At 33.7% G+C, this 16795-nt stretch overlaps 2 protein-coding genes across 3 annotated transcripts; both read right to left on the reverse strand.

Moving 5' to 3' along the window:
- Positions 1–135: 135 nt before the first annotated feature.
- Positions 136–6006, reverse strand: LOC122509100 (facilitated trehalose transporter Tret1-like). Of its 2 annotated transcripts, XM_043622875.1 has the most exons (3): positions 5489–6006; positions 860–1758; positions 469–723 (listed from the first exon to the last, which is right to left on the reverse strand). In XM_043622875.1, the coding sequence occupies exons 1-3, from the start codon at positions 5619–5621 to the stop codon at positions 601–603; spliced, it is 1155 nt and encodes a 384-aa protein (XP_043478810.1). In that variant the 5' UTR covers positions 5622–6006; the 3' UTR covers positions 469–600. The 2 variants fall into 2 exon arrangements, with proteins under 2 accessions (XP_043478809.1, XP_043478810.1); XM_043622874.1 differs by having other exon boundaries at positions 136–1758.
- A 24-nt stretch (positions 6007–6030) lies between these two features.
- LOC122509103 (facilitated trehalose transporter Tret1-2 homolog) lies at positions 6031–10891 on the reverse strand. The gene is made up of 3 exons (XM_043622883.1): positions 10648–10891; positions 10342–10442; positions 6031–7473 (listed from the first exon to the last, which is right to left on the reverse strand). Coding segments are annotated over exons 1-3 (1416 nt in total). The 5' UTR covers positions 10650–10891; the 3' UTR covers positions 6031–6160.
- Positions 10892–16795: the final 5904 nt, after the last annotated feature.

Here is a 16795-nt window from a genome sequence, read left to right on the forward strand (position 1 = left end):
GAAAGAAACTCTTCCGAACTTTAGATATAAATGAAGTTTTTGTAAATACACAACGTTCATAAATTTTCTTCATAAAGATTTATTATTTACGAAGAAAAAAAATGTTTTTGACATGTGGAAAAAAAAGTTGCTTCATATGTAAAGACATTCTTTTTATTAACGTGCGACACTATTTAAAAATAAATTAACTTATGATTTATTCTGCTTCGAATGTTAGCTACAAAATTACGAGTACAAGTTCCATTATATTATTAATCTCGAAAGTAATTTATAACTAGTACAAATATAAAGTTATAAAAAAATCTCATGTCTTTTCGGATTGTTAAATTGTTTTTTAATTTAACTTCTATTAGAAATTTCGCACCAAATTTTCAAATTTTCTCATTTCCTACTCTTGTGTCATGTTCTTTAATATCTTTATTTATTTTTTGTTCATTTACATTCAATCCAACAGTAATTGAATTTCTTCTAAAGTTTTGCCCTTAGTTTCCGGCGTGACAAAGAAACCTGCCAGTGAAAATACGAAGCACAATACACAGTATATCCAAAAAGTACCATGAATCCCGATATTGTTGGTGAGATTTTCAAAGGTGAATTTTGTCAAGAATTCAAGAAGTTGACCTTCCAAAAATAATACCGTAAGAGCAGTGCTTTTGATTTGAATCGAGAAAAGCTCGACTCCCAATACACCAGCAGTTGCAGCAAGAGCGATACATCCGATATCTAAAACAACCAAAGCGATCAGTGGAATCCATGAAAATATATTCATATCATTTGAATCAATATGACTTTTCCAGAAAAAGAAACAACCGACAATTAACAGACTCAATGAACAGGCAATACTTGAATATAAAATTACCAATCGTCTACCAATAATGTCAACCAGTAAAATCGTTGGGACAATGAGAATGGCGACTGTTGGTGCCATGATTAACATGATATATTGAGGTCCCAAGGTAAATCCGGTGTAACTGAAAATAACTTGAAAATACGTTGCAATAACTCTCGCTCCAGAAAACACGACTGCTATTTTTAAAATTGCTACAATTATTAATGACTTCCGGTGACGTTTATTCTCAATTAAACTTCGCAGAACAAATTTTTTATTTCTTCTATCTTCAATGATGACTTCTTTTATTTTACTTATTTCTAATTTCAATGTCTGTGTGTCGTTGACACCTTTGAATTTTGATAAAACTTTCAATGCCTCCTCGTCTTGATTCCGTTGCAAATAAAAATAAGGTGATTCCGGCATAAAACTAAAAGTCGCCATGAAAATCAATGGGAAACACATAATCGTTAAATTCATTCCATTGTAGGTGGTAAATGCTCCTGTAACTAAAATACTAATTGTACCAATTAAAAATCCTAAGGCTGGAATAGCGCCTAGTCGTCCACGAATATTTTTATCAGCTATTTCACTGATGTAGAAATTTTGTGCAACTCCACCAGCTCCAAAACCAATTCCACCAACAATTCGTGCTGCATATAACATGCTGACATCATCTGCCATAAAGAGTATTAAAGATGCTATGAATTGTGGTAAAGCGGATGCAAGAAGTGTGTACTTTCGTCCAATTCGATTTATTAGAAATGGATGTATAAGAAAACCAAATATTTCACCAACATTGAATAAAGAAACCACCCAGGAAATTTCGTCTGATGTCACTTTGAATTTGAAATCGTCACTTATTAAATGTGGTAATGCTGGTGATAACCACATTTCAAATGCACCTGATGCGATGCTCATAGTACTGACTGTAATTTAAATAGACGTTAACCATAAGTTTATTCTGAAATTTAAGTTATTAATTTTAATAATTAAAAATTGTAGGATTGTACAAAAAATAGATCACTTTTTGGAGCACCCTCTTGGTATTTAAGGGCTATTTCAATAACTTCATGCTTTGGCGCAGCGTATACTTAATTTTTATGGACGTATTTGTGACAATCATTATTAGCTGACGATATTACAAGCTTCTTGTAATTTTCAACTAATAAATTTCTGGTTTTAAATTGTAGCTGATATATTCCTCTTTAAAATTAATATATGAATAGTCTGACTCGGCGATATGTCCAAAAAGTGTGGAGGGGTATGAAAGTTGTGTACATACCCAAAGCGGGAAAAAGCGGATAAACCTAAACGAAGGATTTCTATCCTATTAGCCTCACATCTTTTATTCTAAAATTAGTTGAAAGACTAGTGAATAGATATATCCTCTGTGAGATCCTGAAGCGGTGTCTGCTACATAGAAATTTCGCCAATAGAGCGAAATGCTCTACGGAGACAGCCTTGGCCAAAGTAGTTGACCTCTTTGATGAACAACTACAAAACCAGGGTTTTGCTGTAGATGTTTATATGGACATAGAAGAGGCTTCTATTCAGGCCTCTCCAGAGTCTATAAAAGGAGCTATGATAGCTTTTAATATACCTGCAGTAATTGTTGATTGGACTTGTCATATGTTAAAGAACAGGGACAGCTCTTATCAACGAAAGGGAATCAGTCCTGGAAGGAATACTTAACTGTGGATCTCCCTAGAGAGGACTTCTTTCGTCTTTGCTGTGGTCCTTGATAGTGGATGGATTTATTAATCGTTCGTGGTCCCCATCTAGATGCAATACTCACAAAAGGCATTAAACCGGGTTGATAGAAGGTGTAAAAAAGTGGATCTATCTGTAAATCCTGTAAAAACAGAAGTTGTTATCTATACCAGACGGTAAAATTGGAAAACTCTGTGCAAGAGCTTTAGTTTACAGAGCAGGGAAAATAGGCAAAATCTAAGGGTAATCCGGGATAGTAAGCTGCTGTGGAAAAATAACTTAGAGGACCCAGTAATAAATAAAAGGTCTAACGACGTCTTTTCGACATCTAAATGGGTCTTTTTAGATATGTTAGACATCGATTAGATCTTTCATTTCTCACTGGGGAGAAGTGCAAGAAACTTCAAGCTGCCCTTTGGCAAAGCAAGAAGGAATACAAGCGTCAGTTGGGGTCTTCAACCGAACACACTGTTATGAATTTATGAAGCTCACAAGCTCTCCAGGCTCGTGTGGTTTGGTGGAATGGAGTCTAATTAAGGGCCTGGATACTATAACAACCGCTGTGCTTGGTTGTAGGGGATAGTACCAGTCAGGAAGCAGTGAACGGCCCAGAGGCGCTCACTGTTGCCTGGCTGGTATTATCCCCTACAACCAAGGGCAGCGATTGTTATAGTATCCAGGCCCTGAATTAAAGACATCAAAAACTAAATTGGCGCTTGTAAAGGACACGGTACTAAGGGGCCTTATGGGTGCACAATGGTCACAGTGGATTCATTGACAATGATAAAGCGGATGAACTAGTCAAAGCGAGTCAAGTCAGTTGCGTTTCTGTTTTTAGCATCTTATCTGAACTTGACATCGCAAGCTGCAATGAGGATTGAGACAAATGCATTAAGCTACGAGAAGGACAGGCAGCATGTATTGATATCATTGCAGAGAAGGTTAAGAAGACGCTGAAGACCTGCAAGGTGCAGATAAATGTCGATATGACTATTAAAGAGGGATAAGGGCTAAAATCGCTCATTCAGAACATCAGAGTAAAGCACGATGAAGCGAAAAGGAAGGATGAGCGCCTCTATCAAGATTTATTCTGGTCAGAGGAGGTGCGACAGGTACGAAAACGCAGAAGAGAGAGATTCAATGCAATTGCATTGAGAAACGTTGCTATAGCGTCACAGAAAATGAGATTAAGCAGTCCTGAAACTGCGATTGGACAAAATAAAAAGAAGGAGAATGTGAATCCTCCCAAACCGTCTGTGGGTACGGTCGACAAAGCGTCGAATGCAAACCCAGGCAGAGAGGTACCAACGCTACCGCTAGAATCAACAATGATTGTCAAGGTAGCTGAGGGAATTAGTTATGCTGATGCCTTGGGAAAGATTAAAATAGAGTTTGAACCTGATGCCAGCCAGGCAAGAGTAGTATGAGCAAGACCTACGAAGAAAGATGACCTTCTTATAAAAATAAAAGGATCACAAGGTAAGGAGAAGTTCACCGAGGAGGTGACAAGGATTGTAGGAGAGCTTGGTAAGGTGCAGATGGCGAATCGAAAGGATACACTGGAGATCCGTGACTGGAATTGCCTTACTGACAATGCCGAAGTCCAAGAAGCCTTGGTGAAAATTTTAGGAACACCATCAGATGGTAGAAGAATGACGGTCGCGGTCCTAGGGCCTAACAAGCGTGGCTTGAAGGCAAAAGTATTATACAATGGTCCACTTATTAATTTTATTTATCTATGGTCGCGATTAAAGTGAAAGCCGAAGTTATGTATTAAATGAAAATTTTTGATTGATTCAAAGCCTAAGGTTTTATTTGATTCATTACTTGACAGTTAGCATTAATTTAAGTCTAATTAGAGACTCTTAGCACTTCGGCATTATTCTCTACACGTGATCGAAAAAGGGCAAGACCAGGGTTTTTTGAGACTTTCAAGTCCATTTTTTTCAAAATCTCGATGTTATGGGCACTTTTGGAGATCAGATTCGTGTTCAGCGATGAATATCTTATGAGAATATCCTCGTCCGATCGCGATCTTTGCATTATTTTGCGTGTCTATCAGTATAATGTATCTTAAGTCAAGTGTATTTTTATATTTCTTATCAAAAAAACTTTTACGAACATTTCAAATAAAGTTTATTATTATAAATTTTATTTATAATATTTATTATAAATAAGTTTTTTTTCCTTCTTAAATAAATTTTATCAAATTCGCTATTTTTAGGGCTCTAGAAGTAGAATTCTACCTTAATCCATTATTTAAAATTTTCAAAATCTGATAATATTATTATTAATATATTATTATAAATTGTATTATATTACTATAACGAAAAGCAATTATCATTTGTAGAAAAGGGGTAAAAATTGGTGGGTGTGCTCCAAAAATTGATTTTCTTGTATTCTTATAAGGCTAAAGTCTGCAACGTTTTAAAAATTAAAAAAGAATTATTTAATTTAATAGAATTTTTGTTTACACAATTTTTTAAATTGTGATAGTTACCCTCGTATAATTTAAAAAGGCCAAAGTAATTCATCATATTGTATTTTGTGTTCGTTTTGGATTCTGAAAACGTTGCGGACTTGAAACTATACTAGCTGCTTTTTGATATACAAATTTTATTATAATGAATTTCTGGATGAACGATAAAAAACCAGAAAATTTTGTTTATTATCGTGTACGAATAACGACAATCATTACTACAAGTTTCATCAGATTTTTTCTTAAAATAGCCACAATGTTTTTAAAATAAATGTAATTAGTGTCAATTCTAAAATTAATTTTTCCTATAAATATCAATCAGGCCTTTAATAATCATTTAAAAATTATGTTCTTCAAAATTTGTATTCAATGAATTCGAAAACTTTTAAGGAAATTTTTATATTTATTCAGATATTCAAAACTATTTAGTATAACAATATAATTTGGGTTGATAATAATTTATTTACCACTAATGACTGCGACAAATTGCATCCAATTACTTCCATTCTTCTCAAGAATTTCACTGGTTTCATTTTTTTCACTAGGAACTTTCCACACATGATTTCTCTTGAATAACGAACGTATAAAATTTATTTTCATAATTCTTATTATTATTATTGTTTATAAATTTGTTTTAGTACAAAAAAATCGAGTATTATGTACTTAACTTTGAAAGAGACTTTATTATGACCGTGGTAATTTGCTGACTTTAGATATACTCATATCTCTAACCGTCTATTTATTTTTCTACCACGTATTCTTGAATCTTATCTGTAGTTTTTTTGTATCGCAATTTTTACAATTATTCAATGTGAATCGTAAATGACAGGTACAGAGAATGCACGCGGAATGACTTGTCATATTAAAATTATCATTCTGAATTACGTAAAAATCAGACAAAAAACATTTTACAAAATTTTAAAAAAACTTTTAACGTCAGGACTTAATAAATATATATCATTTATAAACTTTTGTATAGAAACAAATTCATTTCAAAAATCATAAATTAATCTAATTTTTGTCATACTATTTTAAAAAAAAAACTAAAAAAACTAGCAATTAATTTAATCTGAAAATTTCGTTTAATACATTTTTTCATAACTTATTAAAAATTGTTAAACGTTTTATTAAATGTCGTTTCAATTCAGTAATAATTGGATTTCTTCTAAACTTTTCCCTTTGGTTTCCGGTAGAAATTTTAAAGTGGTCATGAAAAATAAAAATGAAACAACCGCATATGTCCAAAATGTACCGTACATATCAAAAGTTCGAATAGAACTCGAAAAACTGAGTTTCAACAAAACTTCAACAATTTTTGTTTTTATGTATATAAAAGACAGGGCAGGACCTTTAACTTGAATGGAAAATATTTCACCAGAAAGTATCATTGACGTACTAACTAATATATCAGTTGTTATAATAAAAATAATAATTGCCAACAGTGGTGTCCAAGCGATGGATGATAAATTCTCAATTTGTAAATAATTTTTCATAAAGAAAAATAAACCTAAATAAAATAAACTTATGAAACTTATGATACTGGCATATATAATGACATATCGTCTGCCAAATATGTCAGCCAAATAGAGAATTGGCACGACAAACACAATTGACGACGTTGTCACAATTAACGTTGAATATTCCGGTGCCAAAGAAAATCCAGTGTACATGAATATCTCCTGTATGTAAACTAGAATGACCCCATTACCGGAGAAAAGCGTACCCAATTTTATGCTTGTTATTATAATAAATCCTTTTCGATAACATTTGTTTTGGATAATGTTTCGTATAGTGAGTTTTACGCCCTTCTCCTCCTCAATACTTTCCTGAATTCTTTTCACTTGCAAGATTATTGATTGAGGATCGTTATTTTTTCTGTATTTCGATAAACTTTCAATTGCCTCATCCTCGCGATTGACTTTCAAATAAAAATACGGCGACTCTGGAACTTGAAGAAAGGGGATAATAAATGCTGGTTGAATTAATAGAATTATTAAATTCATTGTGTCGTATGAAAGAAAAGCACCAAGAAGCATTGAACTGATGCTTCCCAATGATGACGAGAACCATGCAATGGACATTATTAGGCCACGATTATCTTCATCTGCTACTTCGTTCATAAATATTATTTGCGTTACAAGCATTGCACCTAGGCTAAATCCGCCAATAATTCGAGCTGAGTAGAGTGTTATTATGTTTTTAGCAATGAAAATTAAGGTACACGACAGTATTTGAGGGAATGCGAAGATAATTAGGGTGTACTTTCGGCCGAAACGATCGATTAACAACGGATACGTGAGAAAACCAAGAATCTCGCCTACATTGAAGATGGAAGCTAGCACTGAAATTTCATCTTCTGAAATTCGAAATTTAAAGTCGTCGCTTATTAAAAATGCTAGAGCTGGAGTCATCCACATTTCTAACGATGCAAGTCCAAGGCTCATTAGAAAAACTGAAAAATAAAAATATGTTAAAAGCTGATGTTAAAGAAGAATTGATTTCTGCGCTTTTTAATGTTTTTCTTTTTTTGTAGATTTCGATCTGGGGAATCACCTTCATTTTTCTCTATGCTTTAGAAAAGTAGTAAAAATTAGAAGAAACCAAATTATTGTGTCTTTATCTAACACCCTTCAGTCCTACAAACTATCCCACACAGTCTTGGAATAGATTATAATATCCAACAATTCCTTTCTGTTAACACAATTTGTATATTGGTTTATTACTCTGATTTAGAATATTTAAATCCGTTTTGATAAAAAAAAGTCTAGAAGCTCTAGATTGCTGTCAACGTCAAGATCTTTTTTTGATGATGGGTTTTAATGTCAATGCGAACCTTGTTGTATGAAGTAGCATTGACATTAACGATAAAGTCAAGATTTTTAGGAATTTAAAAATTTTAAATTAGGGTAATGAACCAACTTTCATTTCTGTTAACAGAAAGGATGTGTTGGACATTGCGATTTGTTCCAGGTCTGTGTGGGATGCTGTGAGCGATGAAGATTCTCTTACTGACTAAATTAGGCTGCCACTGTGTTTAATTATAATTATAATAAAGGCTTTAGATGGATAATTAATTTGGGTTTGATTAATTTGATTAATTTGGGTGGATAATTTTATTACACAGGAGTGTTTAAAGGATTGTCCTTTACATTCAGGACAACATGCTTATAAAGCTGGTTTCTCCGTAGAAACAGCCCTACATTCTGCAGTAGGTAGAATAGAGGGAGCAGCGTGACGAGTCAAGCCAGCTGCATTTCTGTTTTAAGTAATGCTTCTGCGATTGACATTGCTAGCTGCAATGAAGATCGAGAGGAATGCATTAAGCTGCGGGAGGAAGAGGCAGCGAGCATTTTAAAAATGGAGGATGAAGTCAGCAAGATGCTGAAATCCTGTGAGGTCCAGAGAAATGTCAATATGACAATCAAGGATGGACTGAGAAGCATAACATTGCTCATACAGGATGTGAAGGAGAAGCACGCAGCAGCGGCCAGAAAAAAAGAGAAGTTCTACCAGGGATTACCCTGGTCAGAAGAAGCACACAAAGACCGAAGGATGAGACGTGACCGTTTCAACGCAGCAATGCTAAGAAACGTTGTCTTGGAGAGTTAGAAGCGGAAGAGAAGTGGTCCAGAGTTTGTGAAGGACACAAAGAGGAAGAAGGAGGATGGACCTCCTAAAAGGACTGAAGGCAAGGGTATCAAGTCGGCACCAAAGTCAAAATCAGTCAAGGGAAGAAGACAGCCACAACGACGAACAACAATGATCGTTAAAGTGTCTGAAGGAACATCATTCGCTAACGTGCTGAAGAATGTTCGTGAAGAGGCTGACCTGGAGGCCAGTAAGACAAGGATTGTGGGAGCTGTGCCTACTAAAAAAAGAGACCTTCTTATCAAAATTGGAGGGACTTCAAGTAAGGCGTCATTCACCGAGGAGGTGACGAGATTCATTGGAGCCCTAGGTAAGTTGCAGATGGCGGACCGGCGAACTACGTTGGAAATCCGCGATATGGATGCCCTTACAGAAAAGGAAGACGTACTGGGTGCCCTGGAGAAAACTTCTACGGTATCAGCAGGAAGTAGGAAGGTGAAGGTTCTAGAACCAAACAAGCGAGAAGCAAAGCTCCCTGTCGTGGTCACCAGTCAGGAAGACGCTGATAAGCTGGAGAAAATCGGGCACATAAAGATTGGGTTCGTCTCCTGCAAGATAAGAAGAAGAACTATGGTCACAAGGTGTCATAGGTGCCTTGACTATGGCCATATAGGTAGAGATTGCCAAGCAGTAGACAGGTTGGCTGCGTGCTTTAAGTGCGGAGAAGCCGGCCATAAGGCAGCAGATTATAAGAAGAGCCCATGCTGCTTCTTATGCCAGGCAAAGTTCGGCGAGAAGGAGAATATCCACCATGTCGCGGATTAGGAGGATGCAAAGTCTTCAGAACTGCCTTCGAAGAAGCAAGGAAGACTTTGTCAAGAACAAGAAGGAAATAAGGCCAGAACAAGAGCGGCACGGGAGAGTCGCGCCAGCGACTACATGGGACCATTCATCTATGAAGTCTGAAGCCACTAAGTAGTTCCGTAGGTGGATAAAAGGTTCGAAACCCAGGGGATCAAGAAGTTTTTTTTTAGTCGGTATTCGTGGTATGCAAGGTTTATTTTTTATCCTTATATTTTGTGCGTTGAGTCCGACATAACAAGCTAAAGAGGTCATAGAAAGATGGAATCAAAAGGAAGAGAAAACATATTGGACAGGAATTGGATCAGTCATTATAGCTGGTGCCGAGCAATCTTTGACCGTGAGAAAGTTTTTAGGAATTTCCCAGGAGTGATTCCCTGGAATTTCTCGGTAACATTACCAGGAACTTTTTCTCGTAGGGTTTAACCTTTTCTCATTTTGAGCTACAATAAAAATGAGGAAATTATCAGTTTGGTAAAATGACAGTTAAGACAACTGGTAGTTATGCTAAGTAGACAATTCTAATTAACGTCAGTTTGACAAGTGGGAGTTCAGTTAAATGACAATTGGGAATATTGATGCACCTTTCAAAAAAATTGATATCATGTGAAATTATCAATGTCTTTCTAATTGATACCACTTTTCCGAAGGCACTGAACAAAATAATAGAGAATACCCCGTGATTTCCCAGATTGATATCTTTAAGAATACACTAAAAATCCACTTCTCATTTTTGGGGATGAAAAACAATCCAAATATAACACACTCTGTTAGTATAAAAGTTATTTTAATAAGAGGGAAGCTTCCTTACATATTTTTAAAAGATTTATAAAATAAAACCTAAAATATGTTTTAATTAATTTATAGTTACCACTAATAAATAGAGTCCACTGTACACATTGATTTCTATTTTTTGGATGGTCTTTGACACATATTTGACTCTCACGAGGAACTTTCCAAACAGACTTTTTCCTTAAATATAAATATTTCCGTTTTATAAAACAGTGAATTAATACATTATTTATTAATAATATTTACAATTTTTTAATTTATGATTTTTTAATTTCTTTAAAAAAATATTTAATGTTTAAAAGCGTTTCTTTACAAATTATATTTTCTTGATTTTTAAGTAGTCAAAAATATTCTTTTTGCAATTAGAAACCAGAATATTACTTACATTTTGAAATTGAATTTATATCTAGCGTTAAAATTTTACTTGCTTAAAATTGAAACAAATTTATTTGATTAATGTAATTTTTAAATAGTTAAAGTTTTCACATGATGCACTAAATATCACTGTATTTTATTTTTTAACGTTTTTATTCACGCTTTTGCTTCCTCAAATAAATAATATTGATTACAAATTGTTCATGTTAAAGGTCTATTCGAAAGCACTCCGATACTTATTCGCTTCGAATGAATTGATTCAGGAGTAGTTAATATCTTATCTGATAGTCGTAAAGAAGATTATACCTAAGATAAGTGCTTTGCATATGTTTGCAAAAATGGAACTGAATTTACTGCCTTTACAAATCCCTAAATTATTGAAAACAATTTTTTTATGTTGGTATTTGTATTCAAACATAAATTACTATAAGTGTCGTAGCAGTTGGAAATTGCTAGCTAATAAGCCTTAATATTATAAATACAATATTGCACATTGCATGAAATTTCGGGTTCAATATTTGCTTAAAGTTTGAGTTGAATACTTTCTAACAAAGTGAAAAATTTTCATATTATACAGTGCCGCTCAATAACTTTTGCCCACCCTACAGCGATTGAAGGCTTTACAAAAAGTTTTGTATTTTGTTTATTATTAAAGATAAAAAGCTCAAAAAGGTCTCTTTTCAAAGCTTTTTTCCTGAGCTTTAACACTGTATAAAACCAAAATTAAAAAAATTAATTTGTTAATGTTTAAAAAATGTTATTGCAACATAAAATTTTTCGTTTTTTTTTCGTTTTTTTTAAAGTGATACAGTTTCATAGGAAATGGTCGCATTTTAATCCAACACATATTTTCTGAAAGCTAGTTTTATCACGTTTGAAATGCATTTTTTAAAATTTTTATACGATTATTTTTAAGAAAATGACAATCGTCAAAGTAAGAACCTTTAATCCGTTTACAAACTCAATATAATAAATAAGTATTATATCAAAAGTTATTTAAATAATTGGTGAGTTAAAATTATTGAAAAAATTAAATAAATACGATGAAAAATTTTCTTGCTTGTTGTAGTGAGTGTAAAAAGCGATTTTCTACAATTAAAACATAAAAATATAAAAAATGATAAAAATTTTTTTGTTTAAAAAAAATTTTTTTTAAATAAAAATTTTTAATATTTTTTTTCTAATTCTGCACACAAAAAGGAACAATTTATGTTCTTAAAATTTTTTTCCTAAAGTAACCGTTTTTGAGTTATCACGAATTGAAAAAATGGCTTATTTTTTAAACAAAAAATCATATTTATCTTAAAAATTATCGTATAAAAATTTTAAAAAATGCATTTTAAAGGTGATAAAACTAGCTTTCAGAAAATATGTGTTGGATAAAAATGCGACCATTTCCTATTGAACTGTATCACTTTAAAAAAAACGAAAAATTTTATGTTGCAATAATATTTTTTAAACATTAACAAATTAATTTTTTTAATTTTGGTTTTATGAAGTGTTAAAGCTCAGGAAAAGAGCTTTGAAAAGAGACCTTTTTGAGCTTTTTATCTTTAATAATAAACAAAATACAAAACTTTTTGTAAAGCCTTCAATCGCTGTAGGGTGGGCAAAAGTTATTGAGCGGCACTGTACACATATTTCATGAGTTTTTCATACGGAAATTTTTGAGAAAATTCCTTTCGTTGCATAGGATGAGCGGTGCAAATCCTTATTAAGAAACGAGTAGATATGTAAATTAGGTAAAGGAAGATATTCTTATTTTATTTATTTTGGAATGAGGAAGAAGCACGTGGTTAAATTTAAAGAGAGATGTTCTTATGTCAGTGTTATGGAATGACAAAGTAAGGAAAGATTAGATTTTTACATCGCAATGTAGTTGCAGAAATAAGAATAATAAATAAAAATAAGTTGTTGGTTGGTTATAATTTTTACTTTCAGAAATACTTTACTATTATTAGGATTTATTTTAGTTTCATTGATTACTGAAATAAGTTGCGTATTTAATTTTTTTGAAAGTAATATCTTAATTGCGCCATACTACATGAAATGTTTGCAGCTACCGAAACATTTCAAAGATACGAAATTTAAGAACGTTTTCATTTACACTCTCTGATGTCTGGCCTTTGAGCTCTCCTTGATTTATTCCTTTTCGCTTCGTTTAACGAAAAGCTCTCTCCGCTCCTCTGTACAAATAGAGTAACTCGTATTGGAAGAAGGTTGTGCGAAAGTAACTACCAAAGCGTTTCTCGTTAAAATGACTTTAACTACAAATGCACATTATTTTTGCAACAAACATTATAAAAGAAACATCAAATATTATTAATTCAGCTGAATAAACCTTTTAATTGATGGACTAAAAATAGTATTTCATACTTTTTATATTCACTACCTTCGTGGAACTTCTATTAATTTCGATTATAAAATTATCAATGAAATGAAAGTAATACTTATGATAAAAAATTTAATTTAAATTCAATATTTTAATTCAAAAATATAATATTTGTTCTGATATATTTTTTTTACTTCTGCTCCAGTAAGTCAGTCCAGTTGAGCTATTCACAAAATCAATTCTATCATTTTATTAAAGTGGCCCCCACGAAGTTTTAGAATTTAAATTTGATTTTAAAGAAAGATATATATATATGCAAGTTGCTGAAAAGTAAAGCAGAATTTCCTCTTGGCATAATATATATCGTGACTTTAGGAACCGGAAACTTACTCAATTGAATTAGGAAGGGTCCATCAAGTTTGCAACTGTTCAGTTCCGAATGGTCCAGTGAAGCGTGCACAGAGTAAATGTTATTAGCAGTCTACTCGAATAACTAAATTAGGCTCTGCAAGCACCCAAGGTGGCTCTTAGAACAGTTTTACAATTGTTCTTCCCAATCTCTAATACTTACAGATTCACAGACTTTACTTTAAATCAAAACTTCTTGTACTTCATGAGATTAATTCAGAAGAGCCTTCATCACGACTGTAATACTTGACATTTTAGATACTTTTATTTTTGTAATCTTAGTAAAATTGTAGCGATGTAAATTTATCCAATAAAATAAGAATAAGTTCGGCATTTGCTTTATTGTTTAAGCTAGTTGAATGCTGATACAAAAAAATTAGATGTGGTCTCATAAAAAATACTGGAGAGTTAGCGCCTATTAGGCAGCAACCTGACTATCATGTAAATAAGTTAGAATTAGAATTTCATCGACAGGATTGATCATTTTGCTAATAATCATTTTGCTTTTATTTGGAGAAGTCGAAAAGAAGCTCAGTTTAAATCTTTGCAATACCGTTTTACTATTTTACGCGTCAAAAAATCTATCTGAAGTTTTGAATCCCCCAATTTTCATTGACAAATAACAACCAGCAATTCCGCGCAGCTATGTAAACTGTATACTATAAATATTAAAAGAATTACTTACCTCAGAGTGTTGCAAAATTCAAAGGAATTAATAGACTCCGATAAATTAAAATGAAATAGACATGAATTGGACTTACCACAGAGTATTTCAGGATATGAAAATTGAAGTTAGTTACAAGCGTCCCTCGTTACAGGACAAACATCAAGTATGAGCGATTGTAAAAACATGGAAGAGTACCTACGGGGTAATGCTTCGGCTAAATCCCTCACTGGTTCCGATCGTCAAGCGCCTGACGTGAGGACGGTGACCAGTGGCCCAAGGATGCAGGAGGGCAACAACACTTTAGTGGTACCAAGGATTGTCTTGGACAGAGTAGATACACGAGGAAGTACGAGCAGGGTTACAAGTCAAGCAGGCTGCATTTCTATCTTCAGTAATGCTTCGGCTAATGACATTGCTGGCTGCAATAAAGATCGAGACCAAGCTATAAGGCTGAGGGAGGAGGGGCAAGCTTGAATTCAAAGAATGGAGGAAGAGGTCAGCAAGATGCTGAAGTCCTGTGATGTCCAGAAAAACGTCAAAATGAATATCAAGAACGGACTGAAAAGCATAACAACACTCATACAGGAGATCAAGGAGAAGCACGCAGCTGCAAAAAAAGTAGACGAGAGGTTCTATCAACAATTGGCGTGGTCAGAGGAATCAAGACAAGATCGAAGAGTTAGACACGACCGCTTTAACGCTATAACGTTAAGAAATGTCGTCTTGGAAGATCAGAAGCGGAAGAGGAGCAGTCCTGGTTTGACTAAAAACTCAAAAAAGAAGAAGAATGAAGGTTCTCTAAAAAAGGCGAAGGACCAAACAAAAAAGGAGTCATGAATGATCGTTAAGGTGGCTGAAGGTTCGACGTTCACAGCAATTCTGGGAAAGATCCTTGAAAAGGTGAATCCAGAAAAAAGCAATACGATTTGTGTGGGAGCTGTACCCACCAAGAACGGAGACCTCTTTATCAAACTTAGAAATTCTTCTGATAAGCAGACATTTACCAATGTGGTGACTAGGGTGATTGGTGACCTGGGTAAGGTGCAGTTTGTGGACCGGCCAACCACTTTGGAGATCCGCGATCTGGATTGTCTTACAGAGCCAACAGATATCCAGGAGGCCCTTTATAGAGTTTCGGCAATGCCTGTAGGAAGCAGAAAAGTAACGGTCCTAGATCCTAATAAGCGAGCTGTTAAGCTCGCTATTGTAGTAACCACACAACAAGATGCAAAAAAGCTGGAACATCTCGGCCACATAAGGGTTGGTTTTTTGTCTTGTCCAGTAAGAAATAGAGTTATGGTCACAAGGTGTCATAGGTACCTTGGCTATGGCCATATAAGCAAAGATGGTAAATCGGTAGATAGATCAGCTGCGTGCTTCAATCAAGTGCGGAGAAGCCGACCACAAGACAGCAGACTGTTAGAAGAGCCCATGCTGCTTCTTATGCGAAAAGAAGTTTGACGGGAAGAAGAAAACTAACCACGTCGCAGGGTCAGGAAGCTGCAAGATCTTCAGAACTACCTTAGAGGAAGCACAGAAGACTTTGTCCAGGACGCAAAGAAAATAGAGAGAACCATGATAAAATGTCCATGTTTGCGGCAATTGGCTTTGAAATCAACGTCGATAACATGGTGTCTACCATGGTTCAAAATGTGGACATTGTATGAGCGGATTAATGGCAAGTTAAGAAGCAGTACAAACGGACCACCACTTGCGAAGTTTAAGGCCTGACGGTAGTACCGCAAGTGGATCAAGTGTTAATCAAATTCAGTTGAAATTATTTGCTTGGGAGTTTATGGGGTCGCTGATTACGAATCTGAATTTATTTTTTGAAAATTAAAAATGGCGGATACAATATGGCGGACGAATTTTTAAAAAATTTATCGGATTCGATTAATATTCCATACTCGGGGGTTTTTAGGGTCACTGATTACAAATCTGAAGTCCGTTTTTTAAATTTCAAAATGGCAGATCCATTGTGGCGGTATTTAAAAAAAATGGCCGTAACTTTTTGGTTTTTTTTTAATTTTGAGTGCAGATTCTGAAAGAGCGATAACCTTATTGTTTCCATCAAAACGAATCGATTGGTCAGCAAATATTTATTTATAAATATTAAAGCGCATATTATTGCTTCCTTCACGAGAAAGAAAATTTTATTAATAATCTCAAAAAGAAAGCAAAATTTTTATGTAATGAATATTTGAATTTACTACTTATTTAATTTTTTATTAATTAATTTAATTAAGTAAAGTAAACTTTTTTTTCATTCAAAGTTTCAAGATAAGAAAAAAATCATTATAATTGCAAAAGAATAAATATACCTAAAACTATAGGAAATGGGAAAAAATAATTAAAGTCCAATTTCGTACTAACATGTCTCTATTTAATTAGTGCGTTAGAAATACTGTAATAATACATCGTAGGAATGGTGTACGATTTGCGACAGTAGACAGAATTTTTTTTGTTTATTAGATGGTGTTTACAATATTTCTATACAGTTGGCCGGTCTACACATTAAATTTATAAATGTTATTCGTTACTTTCGTAACATTTTCAATACTAGTGTTTCTTTGTTCGTGTACTTTTTTTTTGTTCTGTTATAACTTTATTATTTATTTGAATTATAGCCTCCTTATTCTTTACAGAATGACGTGTGCTTCAAGTCGAACTTTTGACAAGACTAGAAAAATGACCCCCCCAAAAATATTAAAATATTTTATTTTGTATAATGAAGTATTACTCTTTTTTTTA

The sequence above is a fragment of the Leptopilina heterotoma genome, unplaced genomic scaffold, assembly GCF_015476425.1.
Source record: "Leptopilina heterotoma isolate Lh14 unplaced genomic scaffold, ASM1547642v1 Lhet_6, whole genome shotgun sequence".
NCBI lineage: Eukaryota > Metazoa > Arthropoda > Insecta > Hymenoptera > Figitidae > Leptopilina > Leptopilina heterotoma.